General features: G+C 41.2%; 5 protein-coding genes across 8 annotated transcripts in view; 1 reads left to right on the forward strand and 4 right to left on the reverse strand.

Moving 5' to 3' along the window:
- Positions 1 to 689: 689 nt before the first annotated feature.
- On the reverse strand, positions 690 to 4,330 carry LOC144537806 (E3 ubiquitin-protein ligase rnf146-like). Its single transcript, XM_078290036.1, has 2 exons — positions 4,092 to 4,330; positions 690 to 3,438 (listed from the first exon to the last, which is right to left on the reverse strand). Exons 1-2 carry the CDS (start codon positions 4,328 to 4,330, stop codon positions 2,331 to 2,333), a joined length of 1,347 nt encoding a protein of 448 aa, XP_078146162.1. The 3' UTR covers positions 690 to 2,330.
- A 120-nt stretch (positions 4,331 to 4,450) lies between these two features.
- On the reverse strand, positions 4,451 to 7,250 carry LOC139915410 (R-spondin-3-like). Its single transcript, XM_071904147.2, has 6 exons — positions 6,850 to 7,250; positions 6,159 to 6,350; positions 5,701 to 5,841; positions 5,416 to 5,562; positions 5,056 to 5,241; positions 4,451 to 4,809 (listed from the first exon to the last, which is right to left on the reverse strand). The coding sequence occupies exons 1-6, from the start codon at positions 6,932 to 6,934 to the stop codon at positions 4,805 to 4,807; spliced, it is 756 nt and encodes a 251-aa protein (XP_071760248.2). The 5' UTR covers positions 6,935 to 7,250; the 3' UTR covers positions 4,451 to 4,804.
- A 4,434-nt stretch (positions 7,251 to 11,684) lies between these two features.
- Positions 11,685 to 13,256, reverse strand: LOC139919139 (centromere protein W). Its single transcript, XM_071908808.2, has 3 exons — positions 13,099 to 13,256; positions 12,871 to 12,984; positions 11,685 to 11,883 (listed from the first exon to the last, which is right to left on the reverse strand). The coding sequence occupies exons 1-3, from the start codon at positions 13,189 to 13,191 to the stop codon at positions 11,857 to 11,859; spliced, it is 234 nt and encodes a 77-aa protein (XP_071764909.2). The 5' UTR covers positions 13,192 to 13,256; the 3' UTR covers positions 11,685 to 11,856.
- Positions 13,257 to 14,100: 844 nt separating this feature from the next.
- On the forward strand, positions 14,101 to 17,373 carry hddc2 (HD domain containing 2). The gene is made up of 6 exons (XM_071907877.2): positions 14,101 to 14,180; positions 15,012 to 15,133; positions 15,366 to 15,472; positions 15,717 to 15,781; positions 16,287 to 16,425; positions 16,873 to 17,373. Exons 1-6 carry the CDS (start codon positions 14,106 to 14,108, stop codon positions 17,028 to 17,030), a joined length of 666 nt encoding a protein of 221 aa, XP_071763978.1. The 5' UTR covers positions 14,101 to 14,105; the 3' UTR covers positions 17,031 to 17,373.
- Positions 17,374 to 19,065: 1,692 nt separating this feature from the next.
- The window catches only part of tpd52l1 (tpd52 like 1), a 22,367-nt gene continuing 16,625 nt past the window's right edge, over positions 19,066 to 24,807 (reverse strand). For 3 of the 4 annotated variants that reach the window (XM_071905468.2, XM_071905310.2, XM_078289872.1), the window contains 3 exons: positions 23,497 to 23,535; positions 22,759 to 22,819; positions 19,066 to 21,433 (listed from right to left, as the gene is read on the reverse strand). In XM_071905468.2, the coding sequence (XP_071761569.1) occupies positions 21,311 to 21,433; positions 22,759 to 22,819; positions 23,497 to 23,535 (223 nt within the window). In that variant the 3' untranslated portion in view covers positions 19,066 to 21,310. The remainder of the gene's footprint in view (positions 21,434 to 22,758; positions 22,820 to 23,496; positions 23,536 to 24,807) is intronic. The other variant, XM_078289870.1, reaches the window with a different exon arrangement.

Here is a 24,807-nt window from a genome sequence, read left to right on the forward strand (position 1 = left end):
TGAGTAACATACTTTAGTCGTCACCAATAACTGTGTAGCCAGGTGGACACCTGAAAGAATCATGGCTGCTCAGTTCCTCTTGGCAACACGATAAAACCAAAACCATAAAGAAGACTGTAGAAGTAATCATTATTGTATTGAATTTGCCTACATGTAGAGGACAGAATCAAGAAAAGAGGTTATCGCTCATGTTGTCTAGAGAACGAAATTACAAAAACACAAGTCATCTGGTAAGTTAACACCATTTACTAAATAACAAACTGAGACATGAGGCCTGACCCTTAGTTTCTGGCTTTTCCTAATTATTGTAAGGATGTTTTAATCGTATTTTTATGTATATCTATCATGCCCAGTCACACTTGCATCTATTTCTGGGCAAAAGGAAGAAAATGAGCGGCAAAGTTAAGGTAATAACTGTGCGTGAAGAATGCAGACACCCTAAAGAACGTTGTCAAGCTGGAGTTATTCAGTAATTTACAGAATAATCCTTTGCATAGAATGTGCGTAGAATTTATTTGTATATTGTGAACCAACTGTAAGCCTGAAAGATGATTTCTTTTGCTAACATGATAAGAATGGTAGGACCGCTACATTTAATTTGTGACAGACGGGGTCCTAGTGATCCAATTTTCACTTAGGAAACTTAAGTCATCAGTGCAAAGGATACTATGCAATGACATATTATTTTATGCTTTGTAGTAGTAAATGATTGTAAAAAAAAAAAAAAAATAGTTCAGAGGTTTCAATTAAGATATTGCCAATCATTCCTCAAAATCAGAAACTTCCCTGTCTTCTTATTTCATTCTCCTGTATCTCACTGTAAAGATACAGTGCTTTGATCACTTTTGTTTCTTTGTGTTGCACCATCCGGACATGCAGATAGGGGGAAGTGATGGAGGCACAGCTACTGCAGCAAGAAACCAAGTGATTAGTATTTAATAAACGTAAGGGGGCAACTGTATGAACTTCAACCTTAAATGCAGTTGATATATTTGTTCTTTGCTGTAAACCTTTTCTATGCCAAATTTGTAAAAACTGAACGGTAGTTCAAAACCAAATCAAACCTATTCAAAGTCATAGAGAAGCAGGTCAGGAGTTGATGACATTTGCTTTAGTTTCTTTACACAAGGGAACGTCTATAATTGATTGGATTACAATAGGCTATTTATTTCTCCCTGAGTTCTCAGACAGGGAACCACTTCTATACTGTAGACCATCAAGACCTACAACCAACAACAAGGTCTACTGAATAAGTTAATGCAATAGCTCCATCCTGTGGACTCTTACAGGTACACTACTTTTGGAGTAAAACTAGGATACACATTGCAAGCAGGCCTATGGAACGGAGCCACTTCTGTTTCCACAGAACGTCCCACAATTCTGGTATGTATTCCACTCTTCACACAAGCATGCACATACACACAAATCTGCCAACATATGATTTTAAATTATAGACAAACACTTTTAATAACTTGACAAAACACCACAGGGGTAACAACACACAGAGAAAGTTTGTTTTAGGTCATTTAGATAATAAGACACTGACAATGAAAAGTTGACAGTTAAAATAAAACCAGCTGGAGCAAAAGAGAGAGTCAAACTGTGTGAGGACAACTCAAGTTCTTCCAAGTATAAGTACATCCCAGTGCTTTGATAATAGCCCTATCGAAAGTACTATGACAAGAAATAGAAATCCAAATTTGTCTCTCTACATATAGCCTAATACTTTCCAGTGGTTCTGCCAGTAGCTTTTCAGCACCCAACACAAACACACGTCATTATTAAAACAGACTTTTGCTTTGAGATTAAAATAGAGTCCCTCACACACTCACAAACATAAGCACATGTACAAACTTGCAGTTCAAATATCTAATCAGCAAAGCAGGGAAAAGTAAGCAATTTTAGCCCTCTATAACTGTTAAACATAAGATGCTACATTTAAGCTTAACTGTTTCACCATCACTCAAAAAGAGAAAAAAATATCTTACAAAAATATCAAGCCATATCAATTAGCTCAAAATATTAGAGAAGAGAGAATGGTATGTTGTATTGCACTATGTCACAAACTGATGTAAAGGCAGTGACAAAGGAGATTTTTGGGCAACTCTAATGGACAACATTGCTGAAGGAGTTGCCTCAGAACTTTTACTTTAATCTCATAAGAACATTGCTTTGCATCACTTCCCTAATGTATTACAGGTTATATTGCTGGCTAAAAATAGCCTTTGATGAACAAAAGGCTTTAATTACATGTTAGAGAGGCATGTCGCATGACGCTTTTTTTGCTGAACTGATAGGAGTTTAAGAACTGTGGTCTGTAGTTACCACAGTCAGACTTCGGTCACAGTACACTGTCCATCAGGGCTACGGGAGCGGATACTGAGTGTCGAGCTGGACGGCCCGCCTCCTGGAGGCATTCTGTCTGGCTGGGTCTCTCTCAGTTGCCTTCCTAATAGTCTTTGCCTGTGCCTTCGCCGTGGCATCACTTCCGCTCTCCCTCTATCCCACCCATGCCTTTCCTCCTCACTCTCACTGCTGCCTGATGCAAACTCATATGCCTGGCTGCCATTCATCCCCTCGTCGTCCGCCTCCACCTCGTCCTCCTCCGGCTCGCTGATCAGGAGCTGGGAGAGAGACTCTTCCAGGGAGGAGGGTGCGGGGGACTGAGGAGTGACGAGATGACCTCCCAGGACAGTTGGAGGTCTAACTGGGGGAACAGAGACCATAATCCCAAAGCCCGCCGACTGTGATTGGCCTGCAGTGTCCGCTCCATCAGCTGAGCTTACACGTTCTGTTGTTGCTGTGGTAACAACTGGTAAAGCGGGGATGGGAGCAGGTTCAGGGTCCAGCCTCAGCCCCGCCACCCCCTTCTTGGGAATACCCACAGCGTCCCTCTTTATCTTGCGTCTGCGGCCATGCTCATTACGGCGATACTGCACCATGTTCTCCAGGTCGGCCACGTATAGAAAACCTGCGATCAGCATCTCGGTGCTCTTCCTGCCCTTGGCAAAGGCCTCCTCCAGCTCGCGGCTGGTCCTCTCATCATACTGCCACCAGCCGTTACGCCCCTCATAGTACCAGGCGTAGTCTCCATGGGAACCGTCGCCCATCCCTCCTGCTCGGCTCACCCCCGCGGCTGCTGCTTTCAGCTCTTCAGGGGAGAGGAGCATTGGCCGCTCCAGGAAATCCTCGGGGACCTCCTGTCGGCAGAGGGCACAACGCTTGCTGTGCCAGGAGGCACCTTTTACACACAGGAAACAGAAGACATGGCGGCAGGGGAGGCGTACAGGGTGGACACAGCTCTGCAGGCAGATGGCACACTCCAGAGCGGAGGTGGAGGAGGGAGAGTCAGTAGCACAAGTATCTCCTACATCCTCTATCAGCTTAGAGGGAGCGAGGGCATTCTTTGAAAGGTCCACTTCTTCACAGCCTGCCATGCTGGGGAGAGATAACAGCACTATCACACCGGATCTGGCAACACATGACACTGTAATGAACTTGCATACTCTCAAATGCTAACTGGGTCACAACAGCTCATATATTAGGCATGTGATTTGGTGCTGTTCTCACTTGACATGCGCTGGTCTGATGACAGTGAACGACTCCATTCACAGACAGCATCAAGTATGCTCTCTAAAAACCCCTATCAGTGAAATTAATATTCTTAACAGTATGTATCTGACATAAGAAGTTGGCTGGTATCCCTGCATTTCCCCAGTTTTTCATTATAATGAGTTACAAAAAGCAGAGGCCCTGTTTCTGCTGTCTGACACACCCACCCAGCTACTGCTTAGCAAACATTAGCTAGCTCGCTAATTTCCAGTTATAGTTTGAAGTCTATCAAGAAAGGTTTTATCACTTACAACAATGCTAGAGGCAACGGTGTAAATAAGAACAAACCTTGTATTTGACAGGCCGGTAGGTAAGTTGTCTGTGATATGTAAAACAATGCTAACGTCATCAGAGCCAAGCTAACGTTCACCTACCTAGCTAGGTTAACTTTCCAGCTGCCTGTGTAGTTAGCCTGTTAGCTAATTTTAGATGGCAGTCTGCTTCCTGGCTGCTAAGTTAAATTTTGTAATAATACTCACCTAACCGCCAGGATACCTTTACACGCCGCCTCAGTAGAACAGCAGATGGTGATATTTATAAGCCTGCATTTATATTTCGATAAGACTGAAATGTATGCCAAGGAATAACTACGTTGCTTTTTAGAACACACCTCCAGCCAAGTCCAACTAACTGCACAGCATCTGGATCGGCCTCTGCCATTTTCAATGTCCGTGTACATGCTCCACAGATCTAAAATAGCTGCGCACATGACGTACATCTATGCACCTACTAAGCGTACAGTAACTGTCAAACTTAATGGCTTTGAGAGTAAAAGAAGCCAGACCTGTTAGAGTCATTTGGTATTAATAATAAAGAAAAGACAGCACTTTCAGGGAAAGTTAGGAAACGAGGATTTCTTTTTCTCAGTATAGACATAATGTTTGTCTGGTTCATATCAGTAGTCCATTAAGCAAGTTGTATTCAGACATACAGTGGACTACCTTGAGTTTATGCAATGATATGTCAGTTCAACAAATACTTTTTTATCCCAGCTGGCCACCACAGGCATCAACTATACAGAATAGCATATTATCCATTTGAAATGTCTCTGAATTTTCAGCCTCAGGTCCAGATAAGTCCATGTGATGTTGCAACAGCAAGGTGTTGAATTTATAGATATAGATGAATGTTATTGGAGTCTTTCATCTTATCAGCCGTCCCCTTCTTTACATCATCTTCTGTTGGACTGCTATCATCCTAGGAGTAGAAAGATCAATATAATTTGAGATGAATAGCCTACATTTTGACAATTTACAATTATTTTCTACATTTTATTTAGATATACTCTGCAGGTCCCATTTTTTTTATAAGGCAAAGGCAAATTGTAAAAAGCAGTCTGCTTATATCAAAATTATCAACAACTGTATAATGTGCAACAAGTTGAACATCACTGATATACCAAATATTTTCTAAGCATCTCTCTTTGTATTTATAGCAGCTTACTTGGACTCCGTCGCTTTTTGATGACACACTTCCTCCACTCTGAGACATGTGGGCAGGGGTCACCGTAGACACTTGGAGAGCGCAGGACGTCCCGTGTGCGTGTCTCCTCTCCCCTCCTGTAGGCCCGGAGGCTCCCTTTCCGAACGCATGGACCCCACTTCCCCCACTCCCCGACCTCACAGTGCACTACGAGGAGAGAGAGAGACTCACAGGTGGCAACAGGTAGAAAAGTGAAGCTATAGGTTATAAATGTATAATGGAAATGCAAATGTACAGACTTCTATATTGTAATAGTTCATGAGCGGCGGTGTGTCTGAAAGCTCAGGTGTGTGGTGGAAGGGAATACTGAGAATCTCTTACCTTGGGGGTTGCATTGTATCAGCTGTACATCAGGCTCAAATCCCTTTGGACAGGTGGGATGGCACTGGCCATGGAGGAAGTACAGGTCTGCTCTGCACCTCACACACATGTTCCTCCTTACACACAGCTCACAGCCTACAGGACACTCTGCAACAGAAGGACACAAAGATCCTACAATGTATTGTATCTCCCTGACATCATGGAAGATCTTGTTTTAGTGGTGCATGCTCAAACACACACACAAAAACACCCTATATGAATAACACAGAGCTGTTTTTGTCTCACCGATGCATTCTCTCAGTGTGGTGTTTGCTGTCAGCCCGTTTGGACAGCTGTCTTCACATTTGCCCCGGAAGAGGAAGTGTCCAGGACGGCAGCGTGTGCAGAAGTTCTTGTTGAAACAGGAGGCGCAGTCCTCCTTGCACCCTGCAAGCCAATGGGAATGGGCGCTGGTTAGGGCAGAGCGGCCACAGTCTCAGGACACCAAAACATCGGTTGTTCCTTGTGAATCTTATTTTGATTCCTCTAATCGGTTTTAGTAAAATAGCAGAGATGAAGTAGAGTTGTTTGCAGCTAAACAGGATGGTAAAATAATCAGCATTAAGCCATCTAAAACCATTGTAATCCCAAGTATTGGTTCAATAAAATCAGTACTATTTAATTCAATGTTGCCTCACTTTCAGGCTCTCTGGACATGTTAAAGAAATGTTTCACCACTCCTACACAAGTTCAGTGGTACCTACTGGTGCAGGTGCTGATGTGTGGAGAGCGCAGGCCATAGTGACCGCGGGGACAGGAGGACAGACAGACCCCCCTCTGCCTCATCCCGTCCAGCTCCAGGTGGAAGAAGAGGCGAGGCTTACAGGACAGACAGCCATTCAGGGCCGAGCATGTGGCACAGCCCGCCTGACACAGTCTGCTCACCGCGGAGCTACCTGTCATGGAGTAGAGGTACATGGAGATAAGTGCTTGTGTGTGTGTGTGTGTGAGTGTGTGTGTGGAGGGGGAGCCTGAGTGATTGTGAGTGACTCCAGCAACACTGGCTGAGTTTTATGAGTTGTTTCTGTGCTCGTACGGATGAAATAGGGTAACACATGAACTTAAGTGCTATGTGCTGGATTTACAGTCCATCCAAAGCATTACAGCCAGTGACTTAATTTCTTGGTTTTATAATAACAGGAGAGCAGAGCCAATCCTCAGAGCCAAGCTTCCTAATTTATAGGTTGCAAGTGGGTATAACCCATGGAAATCTATGACCACATTGTTCCCTGAAAGCTGAAACAACACGCTTATTGTCTCCATATGTAGTGGCTGTCTACTATTTATTATCTACTACTACTAGAAAAACGGGGAAAGATAAAAAGCACTCCACAAATACCATATCGACCACTATGTAAGCGATGGGGGATGACAAGTTTTTGTTTGAATACTTACGTCTGTATCGCAGAATCTTTGTGTTATCTTGGCCTTTTGTAAGACTCATGATGTTCAGAATCCAAATTAACGATGGCACCCGCATTTTCCTTCACCTTCAGTATGGCATTGAACTTTTTTTTTTTTTTTATCCAATCAGGAAAGTTGCCTCGCAGTGCATCCCAAATCCCATGGCATGAATAAAATGAAAGTCTCTGAATTGTTCCACGAAATTAATTCCTATATGGACCCATGAGGAGACTCCAGCCTGGGCAAGACAGCAATAGAGAGCAGAGTAGAGTCAGGCTAAATGTTTTCTTGAGGAAAAATCCCATGTGCATTCCATGAGGTCACTCAAGCCGGCAGAATGCCATGAAGAATGCAAACATAAGAGAAACCATCATATGATAGTCGCAACCCAGATCTAATGTAAAGTTTGGGTTAGCTGCTGTGGGCTTGTCTCTGTTTCCCACACACACCTCTCTCTCTCTCTCTCTCTCTGTCTGTCTCTCTCCCCCTCCTCTCTTCCTTAACCCTCTTCTTTCTCGACCCTCCTCTCAATCCATTATTACTCCCACTGTCTCTTGCTCTACACCAGTATACAGAATTTGATTATAATATTGTCTTTGTTTGAAAATTTGACTTACTGGAAATCTGCATCTGTCCTGTTTATTTTCCAACTAAAGCGTATAAAGCTGAAGCAGATCATTTTATTATGATCCCTCTAAAACAGAATAATAGGTTGCAGCTCAGAGAATTGTGCAAGATATACACTGACATTTTGGCAAATAAACCATTTGATCAACTTATTATTATCTGGCGAGAAGGTTGGCAATAATTTCACCTTTGAGAGTTCAGTATTTAGTGTTTTGAAATAAAGAAAAGCAATATTGTGCTGTCCACTAAATATACACAGTGTGCTAAAGCATTACCATGCATTATATGAACTAAATAAATACAAGACACAAAGAAGTGAAACTGCAACCAATCTTGCACAACAGTAGGTGGATTATGGAGCATATTTGCCAAAAAGTTGTTGTATTCCTTTAAGGAGAGGAGTTTTAGAGTTGAGTGCAGCAGACCCAGTGCACCAACTTATCTGCTCCTCATACCATGTCATAACATTAAATCATATACCCTCTCCTCAGCCTAATGGAAAGAGGGTGAGTGTGTGACTATGAATACAAAATAACTCCTCATTTGTTTCCATTTAAACTGGAGGAACATTTGTGAGTCATTTCATCACAACATCAACACCAGCCTTTCAAAGTCTACTCACACGGGCTGGATTAAGTCACAATGATGCAAGAGGGTAGAAGAAAAAAAAAAAATCCACTGCACAAAAACTGCAATTCCCATGTGCCCCCACTTTTGATATTTAGTTCAACCTGAGCCACGCTCGGACCCTGTGTGTTTTCCATTAGGACTGTTTTCAGGAAATGAAAACCAAAGATGCAGGGTGATTTGATCACATCCAACAAGAAAACAAAACAGAGCCGGAGGTGTCAGGACGGATCTGTGATTTCCCAGAGAAACGCTGAAAGGTGGCGAAAGGTTTGGTCCTCCAGAGGGAATGTTGTTTGGGATCCCGGTGTGTATTATCGCCTGTTTTGGGAACTCTGTGGTTCTTGATCTGCTTCTCCAAAACAGATGGGAACTCTCCAGTTTCCCTTCATGCAACAGACTCTCTTTCCTGGAACTGGTTTCACTCTCCAGCCCATGATTCTGTGTCTAGGTCCATACTCTCCTGAACGCCTGTCAGATCTTGTACAACCAAATGAAAATTAGTTTATTAGCTAATAGGCTAAATTTGGTGACAGATGGCATGGGCTCATTTCTTGTTATGTTGTTGTTACACAGACATAATGTTACTCACAGCAAAGACATGAGGAGAGATGGTGACACACTCAAAAGCATGTGCTCTTTATTAAGAAAGGCAGAGCAAGTTATCAGAATAACATCTCTGCCAAAATGGACTGCAGTGCTTTCTTAGTGCTTGGCTTGTCTGGAAAAGTGTCAAAAGAGGAATCAGCGGGAGCTTTGCAGTGGGATTTTACACTGGAGCTGATTTATCTGCGAGAGACAGGGCTAAAACACACTGCCAGACAGGGGAGCTGTAAGGGGCTACGCTGGCTTAAATTGTCAACAGGTGCTCCGACACGAACACACACACCAAGAAGGCGCGGCGCGGTGAGGCCAGGCTGCTTCTTTATTTTGCTAAAGGCAAAAGACTGTGTTGCTCTATACTCCCTCAAGAACAAGAGTAAACCTAGAGAGGAGAAAGATAGAATAACGCCTCGGTGGAACCTCTGGATGTATGACCAGCTGCTGGATGGCGATATCATCCATCAAACTGCATGCAATAGATTCATGGACTAGATTTTGCCTCCAACTGGAGAGTGGAGAGAACTTTACCTCCCTTGTCACGAACAAAAAAAGTACCTGCCAGCTGTAGACGTGAAACAGGGGGGGAAAAGAAGATAACAGAGAAGGAAGATGATTTGAGTGAAAGCAGCTTTGCAGTTTGTGTGTGTGTTGTTTATGGTCGGGGGATCTGTCATGAGAATATGTGAATCAGTGACAGGATAGCGGGACGGTTAGACCCCCGAGAGAGAGGTGTCAGGGGTTCAAAGGTCAGACGGGTGGGGCTCAACAAACCCAGTAACCCCCCCAACTGACTGCGAACATAAACATGACAAGGCTACGCTCGTCGGGGTGCCAGATCAGATTCTTGAAGAAAATAACCGGCGGAGGCCAGGAGATATGTTCACCGACAGGAAAGAAAGAATGAGGGAGAGAGTAGAACGATGAAGGCAGAGAAAACTGAGGGAGTAAAAAAAAGAGAAGGGAATAGCAAGGACCAACTTAGGGACCAATCTAAACCATATGGATGAGAACAAACAAATTAGAAGTGCTGCAGTTTTTCTCAGCTTTCTGGAAGCACCTTGATCTTAATTAGTTCAATAAATATTTTTGTGCGAGTCCACCGAAAAACTGACCCATAAATAGCCTGTAGTTCACCCTGGAAAACCTGCTGTCAGGACTCTGGTGGAGCAGAAGACGGGTTGAAACGGAACACACCAAGATAAATTATCAATGATAAATCACAAGATAATGCCCGATCGAACAATTTAACATTACAGCTTTGACCTTTTCACCGTGCGCAGACCTAACAAGTCAAATGTCTTGCTGTCAAGCACCCTATCGTGATAAGGAATGAGCGGGATAACATCTCGACATGCGGATAATCTATGTAGCGTGAAGAAGTGAGGAATTTGGGAGGAGGCTGAGCCTCTGCTCAGTGAAGAAGCTGTGAAGCATGCAGCTTAAAACACTGACCGTGACCAATTATGGGAGAGGGAGATGGGAGGTGGAGATATTTGGAAGCTCTTCTAGTGGAGTAGCATGCTTTGTGCTATGTGTAATAGGGGCATCAAAGCTTCTGATCAACAACATGTCTTCAGAAACACTTCTACAGAAATTCTCTTGCTCAAGCCTTCCTACATTCTAAGAAAATGATATAAAAACCTTTATCAGTTGCCCATGTAGTTCTCTTTTTGAATGTGACTTTACGTTGTCCATGGTTGATAGCTTTTACTTTGGTGAGTTTTTTGATGGCTGTACAGTCCAATCTGGGAATCACAGGCTTTCTGTAGGGTTGATATGGTAGAACTGATGGTGGCAGTCATGGATGTTCCTTCTCTGGTGTTTTTATGGCTGCCATCTCTTCCACCAACCTGCGATCCTGTCCAAACAGTGCTGCTGTGAGCTGTGCCCATCAACAGCAGAGACCTCCAGGTCTTCAGAGACCTCCAGGTCTTCAGAGACCTCCAGGTCTTCAGAGACCTCCAGGTCTTCAGGTCTGGAGGTCTGATCCAGGAGAGCTGTCAGCTGCCAGGAGAATTTTTAGAAACTACTTTTAAGACGTTATTTCTGGTAACTTTTGAGTTTGAAACACAAGTTTTAGTCATGACCTCAATAACAATGAACATAACACAACCATCTACATATAAACAAAAAGGTAGCCACAGAAAACTCATGTTGGATAGGAAACATTTTTCATTACCCAATTGATTGACAGGAGTACTGATAGGATGACAGCTAATCATGAGATCTCACAGCATTGTGAATCAGTAAAAGTTTTCCATTTGCTGTGGAAAACAGTGACCTCTGTTGTACAAATCAAGTTCTGATGATTTGAATGTAAGACTGATCTGTATTATAAACAGTACAATGAAAGTTAGACAAGATGGTTTTCTTCTGTATATATTAAAAAAATCATATCTCTATAATGAGAGAATAAAGTTTGAGACTTCATGGTCAAATTTTGACAAAGCTCTTGCCATTCCCAAAATAGGACTCTTTACTTATTTATGAGTGTACTGTAAGTTGAAAAGAGCCCACTGAATAGCAAGAGCAGTCATTGCTCACAGGTTGTATGTTATATTATTGTTAAATAGTAACCATTTCCAGCATTATGGGTTACCACCAGCATTCACAAAGCCCCATAATCAGTCAACCAGCTACTTTGTGACCACACCTATAAAGTGTCATGTCTATTTTAAATCAATGCAATCCATCAGCTTCTACGAACCATTTGTGATGGCATAACATATTCACAACATTAAATCCTTTAATTTATCCTTGGCCTGAAATTTTCAAGACACACACCTGAAAAAGTCTAAAATGGGAGTGTCACATGTTTTTTTTAGCATTGTGAGCTGTGAGTTACATTGAGAGGTGTAAGGTATGAGGCTGGAAGTGAACCCTTGGTATAAGGTATGTTAATTAAACTCCTACCCCATCTGCAGCCTATCTACACCATGTAGGATTTCAGACACTCATCATGAGATTCACAAGAATTTAATAAAGGACAATAAACTCTTATGACAGGAAAATAGATGCAGGGCCTTTGTTGGCGCAAGAAATAAACAAATATAAAATACACAACAAATAAAATATTTTTTCAGAAGCAAAGTAACAAAACTTTCATATAAAAGAAACAATGCAAGATGCACTTCTCTCTCTTCATCCTCTTGATTTTTTCAGCATTTTCTGTAGATAAGAGGGGGAAAAAACACAATTTTCACAAAAGGCTGTTCTTACTCAGAACGTGTAAAAGAAATCAAATATTATCTGTATTAATAAGCACACTAATTACTACTAATAATAATTATAATAATAATAGGCACAATAACAATACTTCTTTACATATGTTTAAACTTGAAGAAAAGGTCTATTCATATTACCACTGATGTTATACATTAGTGATATATATTAGTTTTATACTGTGCTGAGTCATTAGAAAAGGGTTATTTTACAACCTATAAAGGAAATGTTTGCTCAACTAGTGCTTCTTGGGCAAGAAGCCTTTACTTATCTCATATGCCTCAAAACGTCATGCCTAAAACAGTCTAGTGTATTTCGTGCAGCAAGCCTCTGGCCGCTGCAATTTCTCATGATATTTGAACCAAACCCCTAATTGTATCCCTGAAATGTCCTTAATTTATCCATTACATAACCATTAATTATCTGTTAAAAATAACATGGCTTTAAAAAAGTAAGGGTTAGTATCAGGATCTATTTGTGGGTCGATTCATGGAGACACTAGTAATTAAGGGACTTTTAATGGATTTTTGTGCATGGTTTACAGGGTTAGGCTATTAATGAGTTATTAATGGAAAGTATTAGAAAGTAAGTAGTCAAACATTAAGGGGGTGTTTAAGGGGTTTTGATGGGGTCTCCTGCATGAAAAAACTCCCATAACTAATTTTAAAGGGATTTTGCATGACTTAAGGGGTGAATTAATGTGAACTGATGTAAATGTAATGTTATTTAAGGGATTAGTGGTTCGTAGTGGAGCCAAAGACATCAAACAATCGTTTATTTACAGGTGTTGGTATTTGAGAAAAGTATTTACAAGCTATCTAACGTTAAATGGTATTTGAGAAGAGTAAAATACAAAGAACATGGTGACACTGACGTTATGCGACTTTACAACGTTATGTAGGACGGAAAAATCCATAACACCCCCCAACCGACCTTGGAGACTGCTCTGGTATGTTTTGCTCTGATCGTTGCCGATTTCTCTTCGAAAGCTTTGGCCCTCGCCTCCTCTGCCAGACTGTTCACAAACAGCAGCGTTATCAGTTCAAGCTGAGGAAAGAATGAGGAGAAAATGTGTTAATTAGGTAACTAGCCTGGTAGGTTTAGCTATACAGTTGCAAACAAAGGATAGTTTGTGGATCGTTTAACTCTAACGTTACCTACCATCGCGTTTGCCGTCGACCCCACATTAACCTGAGTCTTCGTTTTCGTTTTAATTATATATTTTAATTTACTTCTGGGTGCCTTTTTCATCATTTTGGCAAATTTATGGTTTAATAGCACAATTTTCGACAGCAACGGTTTGTTTACGTTTTTCAATCTCCCGCGTTGCCTACTTCCGGCGCATGTTATGAGGTCACATGTGTAAATAAATTCTTTGAGGTCATTTGGCGCCATCATGTGGATAATTAAAATGAAGATTAAAAAAACCTGACGTGCCATCAGTGCCACGTATAGGTTTGTTCAAAGAATTCCATTAAAAATCTACTAAAGTATTAAAAATATTTGTTGTTAAATATATTTCAGTAAGTTCAAAAATAAGTTCAAAAATAAAAGTAAAGAACAGGCTCTGCTTTTTCAGTGCTTCCACAAAGGAATTATAAAAATGAATCTCTTACATCTCTTACTGAAAATGAATACATCGCAAATAACACCACCCCAAAGGCCGAATTTCAGCGTGTGCATACTTCACATGCAAAAGCATTGTTTTTTCTACTGGCCGACACCCGCTATCTAATACATACAATAACATACTAGTTTTGGTCATATGTGCCATGAATGTGAGCCTTTGTTTATGTGATATTTAATAAATTCTTGTTGAGTAGTGCTCGCCCAGCCACAAGTCAGATCTTACAAAATTGTGCTAAGGTTCTGCAGATTTACTGTCATATATGTAATTTAAGTATGTCAATTAAAATTCATAGGAATTCTTTAAGACTGTAAAATCTATTTCTAACAACAGCAACCCAACCCTTCTATAACCCTACACAGACACACATCCTGACCAGAGACAACCCACTATCCAGAGGTTTTTACTGGTTCTTGTTTTACTCTTCCACATAGTTGCGTTGTTTATGCTGCCGCCTAGCGGCTCTATCAGGCAACTACACTATCAGACGCCTTCAGTCTGACCCCGGCGTGATTTTCCACTACCGGGTCAACAGACACCAATGGCGGCCTTCATGAACAACACAACCGGCATGAGCAATATGCTGCAATTTATGAAACTTATCGGACAGCTCAAAGTAAGACTTCTGCTACTTTGGCGACTTATCAGGCGATTTAGTCTCTACCGAAGTAAGAAAACGATAAAAAGCTTGAGACCGATTCTCTGGATCTGGATGGTCTGAAGCTAAAGCTGTATCCAGGCAGGCTGAGGGAGAGAGAGTTGGCAGATAAACTGCAGTTTCCCCTCTCACAGTTTCTTAAAACCTACAGCTTATAAAGGCAGAGTTTTGTGCTAACAAGAGGGATACCTCCCCTCCTACAAACACACACACACACACACACACACACACACACACACACGTTACAACTCTGTAGCAAGAAAAACGCCCTTGTTTTACCCACTACTGCAGTGCAAACAGCTGGAACCACACAGCATTAAAACACTTGACTTTGGTCTTGTTCCAGTCACCTAACAGTGAGGCAGGGAAGACGTACATGATTTCCTATATAAATATAGTATATTGCCTTATCTGACTCATTATTATTGGTTGCTTGTAATATTGGTCATCTGAGCTTTGCAGCTTATTCTACTGTTGCAGTCACTGGAAGTCACTTTGAATACGAACGTCAGCTAAATGCCTAACATGCCATATAAATGTAAAAAAAAACAAAAAAAATCCAGACATTTTGCTCATAATCAGCTTCATGGATAGGTTTTCCATGAAAATATAAGGCACCCAGGGTTGATCTCTACTGATCAGTATGGAGTCAGTGTTTTCAAATTGATACTACTTAATACTACATTACCCAATTATGGGTAATGTAACATCATTCTCTTTTCTCTCTCTCTCTCTCTCTCTCTCTCTCTCTCTCTCTCTGACGACTTGTGTGTTTGATTTTACCTCCAGAGGGTCCCGCGGACCGGGTGGGTGTACAGGAAGGTGAAGCAGCCGGAGAGTGTTTCGGACCACATGTACCGGATGGCCATGATGTCTCTGACCATCACCGACCCCACGGTGGACAAGGACAGGTGAGTCTGCTTGGCCACTCATCGAGTTGGGGGTTAACAAGATTACAGTAATCTGACTTCCAAGCAATGGCTACTGTACTCCGTTACAGATATTTACCAATACTCTGGATCTGATGCAGCTATCCATTTGTAGATAGAAATCTAGGAGGCATGTTAGAGGAGAGAGGAGTATGAAAGTGGGGTTGCCAAGGAATCAGAAGATGTCTGTCTGTATGTCTGTCTATCTATCTAGGTGTATAAAGCTTTCCCTGGTTCACGACATGGCAGAGTGCATTGTGGGAGATATCGCTCCGGCAGACAATGTCAGCAAAGCAGAGAAACACAGGCGAGAGGAGGCAAGTGACTCACATCACACACACACACCAGTACATCTGTTCAGGCTGCCAGTTGTATTATAGTGAGGATGAAACACACACAGGAGAGGGGGCAGGTCGGTCGAGTCGTACTTTCAAGGACTTTTCTCCTTTCTCCTCTCCTCTCCTCTCCTCTCCTCTCCTCTCCTCTCCTCTCCTCTCCTCTCCTCTCCTCTCCTCTCCTCTCCTGTCCTCTCTCCTCTCCTCTCCTCTCCTCTCCTCTCAGGAAGCCATGAGACATCTAACAGGTCTTCTGCAGGACGGACTCAAACAGGAGATTTATGGACTCTGGGAGGTACATGTGTGTGTGTGTGTGTGTGTGTGTGTGTGTGTGTGTGTGTGTGTGTGTGTGTCATACAGTTCATCTTTCTGGCTGATTATATGACAAACTGCTCTAATAGTTACCAGATCTAAGCTGTGTGTGTGTGTCTCGTCTGTGCTTACATTCTCTTGTATCCGTGTGCAGGCGGGCATGTATGCTCTTGTGTGTGTATATATAGTATATTGGAGGATGAACGTCACAGTAGTAATTCTACAGTCCCAGGAATATGAACATAATGTATGCTGTTATGTGCCGCTGCCTTGGTTTTACATCCTTGGTTTGTGTGTGGCGCTTTAGACTGTTAATCAAACAATTTAAATAACAAGTCTAACAAAACGGTATGATTTAATCTCTCCTGGTTATGTCCCTCTGCGTATTGTTTCATGTTTACCTACATCAGTGTCTGAAGTGTATTTGTGTCTGCTATTGCGTGTGTGTGCCTGTGTTATCTAATCTGTGTACTGTATGTAATCTGTAGGAGTACGAGACCCAGAGCAGTGCAGAGGCCAGGCTGGTGAAGCAGTTTGACCTCCTAGAGATGATCCTGCAGGCTCACGAGTACGAACAGCTGGAGGGAACGCCAGGAAGGCTGCAGGAGTTCTTCGACTCCACCGACGGTACGGCTCCTTCTCCATCTCTGTCTCTTTTGCTTCCTTAATCAGTCACAATCACTTCCCTCTCTCTGCCAACCTCTTTGTCTCCTTCCTATCGGTTTCGTTTCCGTTTCTTTCTCCGTCTTGTTCACTGGATCCGGCCTCCCGAGTTGAACCAGACATTTGAAATGGGAAATTCAAAACCATACAGCAGAGATGAGAAGTGTACACACGCTTTAAAATGTTCTATCAGAAATTAGTAGCCTATTGTATTTGTCATGGTTTAATGTAATGAAAGTAGTCTGTTTCATGTTTTTTTCATTCCTCAAGGCAGTCTACGTTTTGAAATGGTGTGCAGGTTTTTGATATCCACTGTATGTGTAGTCAACAAGCAAAATGCAAACAAAAATGAGCAATTCAGTGGGTTGGATCCAAGCTGCCTTCACTTATTTGTATTCTTATTCCTATTAGGCCGTTTCCACCACCCAGATGTGCTCCAGTTCATCAGCTCTCTGAATGAAGAGAGAAAAGATCACATGACCAATGCTGACGGAACAAAGCATTCTGGGAAGTCACAGACCCCCAGCGCAGAGTCTGCAGAGCCACACAGCCCCTCACACACTTCCTGACTGTAACACACACACACACACACTCCTCCTGAGCAGAGGGAGAGAGATACTGGACTATAACACACATACACACACACACACACACACACACATATACACGCATCACATGACCAGGCATGTGATGGGAGGCTGTGGAGAATTGGATCTTGGGGGTTTCCTCGTTTCTCCTCCTCCTCTCTTCACTCTTGAGGTGTTTATTATAGGAGAACTAGGATGATTTTCCATCCTCAGTTCCCCCATAATGTTTTGTTGTTTTTCATCCCTTCTGTTTCATCATACAGGGTTCTCAAATGTCTTCGAGTCAACGACCCCAAAATAGACAAATGTCTCTGTAAATGGGTTGAGAACTTGAAGCCTAAATAAATTCCCAGTTAACGTTATAATGCCACATTATTACATTAACCAGCCATTATTTTATAATGGCTCTAATGTATTTTTAGTTGATGTAATAACAATATTGTCTAACAAGGAACGTAACACAAGTTATTACATTCTTCTTATTCTTCTAAATATGACATTGTTATTCATCATTATTGCATCATCAATTACAAATGTTATATCTGATGGATAGAGTTTTAATGTAGTAAAGGGATGTTATTGTATTATATGGGAAATTCTATTTTCAACCCATTTAAAGGGACATTTTATTACATCATCCGGCAGTTTTTACGTTATAAGTTGCTACATACCTCTTACTTTAACAACTTACTTGCACAGCTGGAGGCCAAGATGTTTAGAAAATGGCTGGTTGTTGGTTCTCCGTTAAGAAACAAAATGTTCAAATAGTTTTTACTTCAGAATTGTTACATATAATTGCATAGTACAGAATTTCAGTTGCACACTATTCCATTTACTGTATGTCTGGTTGTCATGCTATTTCTGTTCAGTTTGACATTTTCTTTCAGTACGTTCAATTTTGTTTACTGAGCATCAATATTCAATATTGCCACTAGATCCCATAGTGTAATAACAGTGATCCTTGAAATGTGTGATTTGGTTTCAAACAATCTTTAATATTGATACATCAGCCATAAATACAGTTATTTATAATGCATTTATAATGCTGTATACTAATACAGGAAAACGTTAAAACAATGCTATTTTATTTGAATGCCACAGTTCTGTCTTTGGGTTTTATGAACGTTTCAGGATTTTAGTAAAAACCTTTGTAAAATTCCTGAAGCTCATCTTGGTTGTGCTTTTTTTTTTTTTTTTTTAAAGGTTTTTTTTTTTTTTAAAACAGCGCGGAGATCAATTCAGTTTCCACCCAATCAATTAAAAATGAAAATATAAATTCCAGTATTGTCAATGGCAAGAGCATCTATTAGCTCAGTCATTTTCTAATAGGTCAGACATGACCTGCTAATGCTTCTTGAGGTCTTTCAGTGTTTGAATGTTGTGTAGAGTCCACTTCATGGACTGGCTGAATTGAAAGTGAAATGAACTCAGGCATGTTTTCAAACCACAGCAAAGAAAAAAATAAAATAAAATAAACACATAAAAGAGAAAAAGGAAACAGAAAATAGATGATTTAAATACTGAAAGCAGGTTACTTTGATGGGGAAGTTTAGCAGTGGCCAGAAAGACCAGATTTCAAAAGCAAATAAAAAAAAAAAAAAAGGGTGCAGTTACACAAAAACGTCAAATCTGATTTTTAATCCTTTCTGCTCCCATCGAAACTGTAAAAAGTAACAGATTCAATGCAATCTCAGCAATAAAAAGGTAAGTTCTGCACCGAGAAGACTTAAAAAGTCAGATCTTCTGAGCTTGTGTGGCTGCAGTCCAACTAAATAATTGCTGTGCATTGGATTTCAGGGTCACATAACAGTCGAGGCTTGTATTACAGGTATTTTGACATTACGGTTATGTCTCAGTTGTTATATAGTCATGTTATACATAGTGTATCCATTACACAGCAGCAGGAACTCTGACTTTTGACCCTGTGTGACTCAGACTTGATGTTTTCAGTGCATGCTACAGATGGAGAAGGGTTAGCGTCGGGGTTATCTGGGTCACTTAGGGTTAAAATCTGATCTTTTGCTCCTGTGTGAATCCAGCTTTAGTCTGTAAAACAGCAAAACTAAAACAGAAGTCCGCAGTCTAAAGTGTGTTGGAGTGAAGGCGTTTGCACAGAACAGTGTGTACAACCTTGTATTTACTCTCTTAATCTCCAGCATCAGACGTGGTCCCAAGCCCTCGGCTGCATTTACACAGGAACAGAAAATGTGATTATGTAATTTTCTTCATGCAGATTTGATCATCTCATGGCGGACTAAACAAGGAAAGTCAGATTCCATGAGTTTTCCCCCTGTTTAGGAAGCCATGAGAAAATCAAAACTGTACCACAAAGGCGGGATTTACACAAAAATATATCTGCCCATATTTCACTGCATGTGGCATATATGGTGTTTTCATTGCTGTCTGCAGAAGACTGGATTTTGTCCTGTAGTGTGAATGAATGAATGAATGAATCATAGAGTCTTAGATCAAAACCATCAGTGTCTGTGTAGATTTAGTGCAGTAAGTATGATCCAGCATTCAAGTAACAGTATAAAATATAACGTCTCTCTCCTCTCTTTCCCCTACAAACTCCAAATCCCAGCAGCCTCCAGTCTAATTGTCAACAGGAGACACTGGGTATTGAAGTCCAACAATGATTTTTAAAGACCATATTTAAAAAGTAGTATTGGTATGACCGAGGCTGGATTTCCACAGGAGCAGCATCTGAATGTTTTCTGTTTAGATAGCCATGAAATGATCAGATCTGCACAACAAAAAAGTTAAAAGCTTGATCTCCTGTTTCTGTGTAAAACCAGCCATATACACTAAATCACGAATATCCCCTAAATAAATCCCAATCCAGGAACTCTGGGTTGACCACATCAACTTGGGGTACATACACGCTACTTTTTACTTTTTTTACAGGATTGAGCCTTAATTGAAAAAGTAACATATATATTTTTTATCAAACACACATAATATTTCTAGAGATAACCTATAAAGGTAGGTTTGTATTTTTTTGGTATAAAAGGTAACAGTGGTAATGATGAAGAGTTTTGATGATAAGCGGAGCAGCACTGTCAGATTGAGCCTGTGTATAAAGGACTGAAAGATTAGCAAGTACAACATGGCTAGTTCCACTTAGGCTGCATTTACATAGCAACAGACACTCTTTTTTTTAAACTGTGGCCTTTATGTGATCTTTACATCGCTTCCTAAACAGCAATAAAAAATAGAGGCATTCTCTGCGGGGTTTTTTTACCAAATGATTAAGAAGTTAATGACCTTTTTCTTTTGTGCTTGGGGAATGCCAGCCGTGGTTTCACAGCAGATTTGTTGACTTACAACCCTGGTGATAAGAGGGCAAGCCAAGCGACGCTCAGCTGGGGTGAAACATGAAGGGGGCAGAAGAGATACAGGCCAGAGAAGGATTTTAGCTGCTTCTGCCTCCTGGGGTTGACTTGGAATCTGCTCATCCTGCCTTCATGTCCCAAATTTGTAACTAGGAGAGCAGAAATCACAAAGCTGACCCCACAATAAAGGCTATGCTGCCCATTCAGTCATCAGCTGTGGTGTGTAATGTGGTTTGGAGGCCACTGGAGGGCAGGTGACAGTTGTCTCTGCTGATTTCCAATAGGTTAAATCCACAACACTGAATTATTTGGTTGGGGTAGTTACTTGATATCAGTAACAGTAACTGTTCCTGGGACACAGTGTCACAGATTAGCAGGGAAAAGCCCTGAACCAGTAGAGATCAACCGGCTTTCATTCCTTGTTAAAACTCTTGAAGTGCTCTAAGATGTCAACTGACATTCCTTCACACCAGCTAAGCAGAGGATGGACTGGGCTTAGCTGTGCCTTGGTATTTTACTTAAATGTGAAGAAGTCCAGAGGCTCACTGTGTTTACTAGCTCTCTAAGATCACACAAGGCTCTGTGTAAGTCAAGCAATCGAAAGTTTGGTGCTCTATGGATGTTAGCTGTCTTGATTCAGCAACAAATAGGTTGACAACTGCTGTTTTAGAGCATTTAAGATCAATTTGACCCTGATGTGGGGAAGGTTTGGTCATTTTCCCACTAATGATGATAAGGATTTAGGGCAGGAGGAAACTGATTCGAGGAAGGCATTTGAAGGAGACTTTATCACATTTTTGTTTTCAAAAGCATCTTAACACTTATCATCAAATCGCAATGTCATCTATTATATTCAGCCATAGATGGGACAAAGTGCTGGATCCTTTAGTTCCTGGTTTAGTCCCGCCTCTCGGTGTGAATGCAGCTCTAGCAGGGCCTCTCAGAGGTGTCCGTCAAGTTGTTAGTGGGCGTGTCCTGAGAGCTGGCATTCGCTGTTGAGGAGAGGACTTCCTCAAAGCTTCCTCCAGGCCCCGGCCCCCCCACTTTGGTCTGGTATAGGATAAGACACACAAAACACAGTAAAAATAAGATGTGCTGTCATCTCAGAAACAGTAAAGACTTCATACTCTCTCCCTCTGTCTCCTTTACCCTTGGTTTGTGTTGTCTCAAGCAATGTTTCGCTCTTTCTTTTTCATTGTGCTCTTTTTTTCTCTCTTACATGCTTGTTGCACCACTGTTGTGCTGCTGTTCCACCCCAAAGACAAATTGTACTGCAGAATAGGTTCAGGATGACAGCATTTTATAAAGGCTATCACTGCAAAATGATTGCAGGATATATAATAATAATAATAATGTGATACTTTATTGATCCACATATTGTTGCTGTCAGGTGAAAACCTTGTATCTCTCTTAATGTCATCTTTTCAGGAACACAGACTGACCACAATGCATTTTAAGATTGACCACAATGCATTTTTTGAGTTTATCCAGTGGTTTTTAAAGGGTTTCATAAACCCAAGGGGTTGTAGAAATTCCAGTCGATGTTAAAAAATGAAAATCACCAAAATTGGAGTTCCAAGGTTTTCACATGACAACAGCAATATGGGAATTCTCTTTCCGCTTCTCCCCCTTCCAGGGAGGTCAGATAATAGGGATTCAGTGTCTTGCTCAAGGACACTTCAGCAGGGTGGATGCTTGCTGACACAGAACCTGAACCTGGGTCCTCCAGTTAAAGGATGTGTTTTCTAACCACTAGGCCACCCTGCAGCCCCATACGCATCTTTTACTGTGGCTACTGCTGTAATACTAATGCAGGATAGCAGCAGGGTGGGGGCCTGCTACCATGGCTAAGACTGTATCAGTGTGACAGTGTAGTATCTCCCCTAGCAGAGCAGGATCAATGTGAATATAAATAGCCAGTAGACAGTAAGACGGTAGGTCAGAGTGTAAGCCACCAATCAGACTGGGCTGATGGTGTTTTGTTCTCTCTGCTCCACTGACCTGTTATGATGTCTAGAGGCAGCAATATTGTATAAACAATACAATCTAACCAGTGTCTCCATCTATGGATCATTTTAAGTCCTCATCCATTTACTCAAAATTGCAGTCAACTCTATGGTGTCAATACAGGTATTCATACAGTTAATGATGGTTGAAAATTTTCAGTTCTTGTTAAACTATTTCATACTGTGACACAGAAAATGTGCTGTTTCCAACACTTACTATTTACAGGGTATGTGTGCATGTTTTTCTCGAAACATTGAGAGGAAAAAGGAATTAATGTTGTCAAATTATACTGTATACTAATATAATTGTTCATGCCTTGACACTGGATGACACTTGTTGTATTGGACACACACACACACACTTATTACCTTGATATTGGTCACTGTATTCTCAACCTTCTCCTCAAAAGACTTGAAGCTGGGAGAGTTTCTAGAAAGCAAGAAAGAAAGAAAAAGAAATGGAGGAAGGAAAGTGGGAAGAGAACAATTGATAAGGAAGGGAGAAAGGAAGTGAGTAAAGGAAAAGGGAAGTGAGATGGGGGAGGATGAAGGAAGGGAGAGAGGAGAAAGAATTGAACAAATGTGTAAATAAACAAATAAAAAGGGAGAGAAAATATACATTTTACTATTCATAGGACTGGGGTTTGATTTTGGTGAAATCTGCTAAATAACAGATAGATTATCCAGACATCAATGAGAAAATCAAGTTGCCAAAAGTTGCCAACTTTTTGGAGGTGCTGCACATTAAATGTGTTTAAAGGTACATTATGGTTTACTAGTACATTTTAGACCAATTTAATGTGCAAATTCCACTGTGACTTTGTTGAAATCTCAATGCTAAACATGACAAAACACTTTCTGGAACCATGATATGGGTGAAACCCCTGTAATGTTTTGTGCTGTCTGTTGAAAGTGAGTGCATTTACATGTATTGTATTCTGAATTTTGTGTCAATAATGACAAAAAAGACATCTTAAGAAGATTGGAAAAAGCACAGAAAAGCAAGGAAGCACAGATACATGGACACAGACATATCTTATTCACTCACTATCACACACACATACGCACAGGCAAACACACACACACACAGGCAAACACACCGGTTACCTCATGGTGGGCATGCTCATGGAGTGTCGGATAGAGTAGCTGTCCCCAGAGAGCGTGGTGAGAGAGGAGTTAATGATTAGCACAGGTTACACACATGCCACAGACACCACACAGAAAGCAACAACTTGACACAGAGTTAGCTACAGAGAAAGCATTGTTTTTTTAGTTCTGTCCTTTTGATATTGTACATATCCAGAGGAGAAACAGGCCAGAGTTACGCCCAGGGCCACTGATAGAGGCGGGCATGGAGAGAGGGGACTAAATGTGAAACTCTGATCATACTTAAGTGAAAAACTCAATCTCACTCTATATCAGCTCAGCTTTAGGACTGTGATGGAACCAACAACTACAGCTACAACAGATCTATGAAGATAGAGCATGCTGCATTTCTCACAAGATTCTTTGACATTATTTTTGTGTTGGTATAAGACCTACTGCAAAACTAAGACCTGACTTGGGTACTGCAGGCCAACATGGCTGCAGTATTTATTCAATCAGAATCAGCTGACTGCTTCATTCCATATTGTGCCATCCAGTTAGAGCTATCAGATGATCTGACAGGAGCTCTATTGAGTTAGACTTCCTGCATGTTAGGGCTGGACACATTTAAAGAAACATCAGACATTCCAACAGACAGTGTTTGCAAAAGTGTGACTACATTTGCAGCCAAACCATTTGGTACTCCTGTAACTTCTTATATCATAGACTAAGAGCACATTTCTATGGAAGCTATGGTTTTGGAGTGTAAAAGCACTCCTCATGTGTTGGAAGCTTTGCGGTATCTAACCCATGTATTTGAAGTGGAACTTGGCTGAAATTCAATGTGCAATGCAATATTTTGACTGGGTTTTCCATAGCAGCACAGCAATAATCATTGTAGTCTGCTTTCTTATTGCACCTTCCAGTCTGACTGCCGCCTAACACTCCACATGTAGGAGCAAGTGATATAACACAGTCATCTAGATGATTCTTACCCTATGGAGTTGGACCTTGGGGAGCATGGAGGGAGATGGAAAACATTTTAAGAAATAAGCTTAGGCCTAGACAGCTTCACAGTCACACCCTTAAGGCAATGTTTCACTTTGGTAGAACATTTACATTTTTAACGCCAAAAAGTCGCTATGAGTTCATGAAGAGTCGACACTTGATATTAACTGACATGATAATCTCTATTCGCCACAGGTGTTAAGACTTTCTCATTCTAGATAACCATAAGCAAGCAAAATCACTTAAACTTCAGCATAGATTACAAAAAAACATATATAATCAAAATCTTTGCATTAATTCCCATATATGTGATAGAGGAGTAAC

The sequence above is a fragment of the Centroberyx gerrardi genome, chromosome 18 (genome assembly GCF_048128805.1).
Source record: "Centroberyx gerrardi isolate f3 chromosome 18, fCenGer3.hap1.cur.20231027, whole genome shotgun sequence".
Classification (NCBI taxonomy): domain Eukaryota; kingdom Metazoa; phylum Chordata; class Actinopteri; order Beryciformes; family Berycidae; genus Centroberyx; species Centroberyx gerrardi.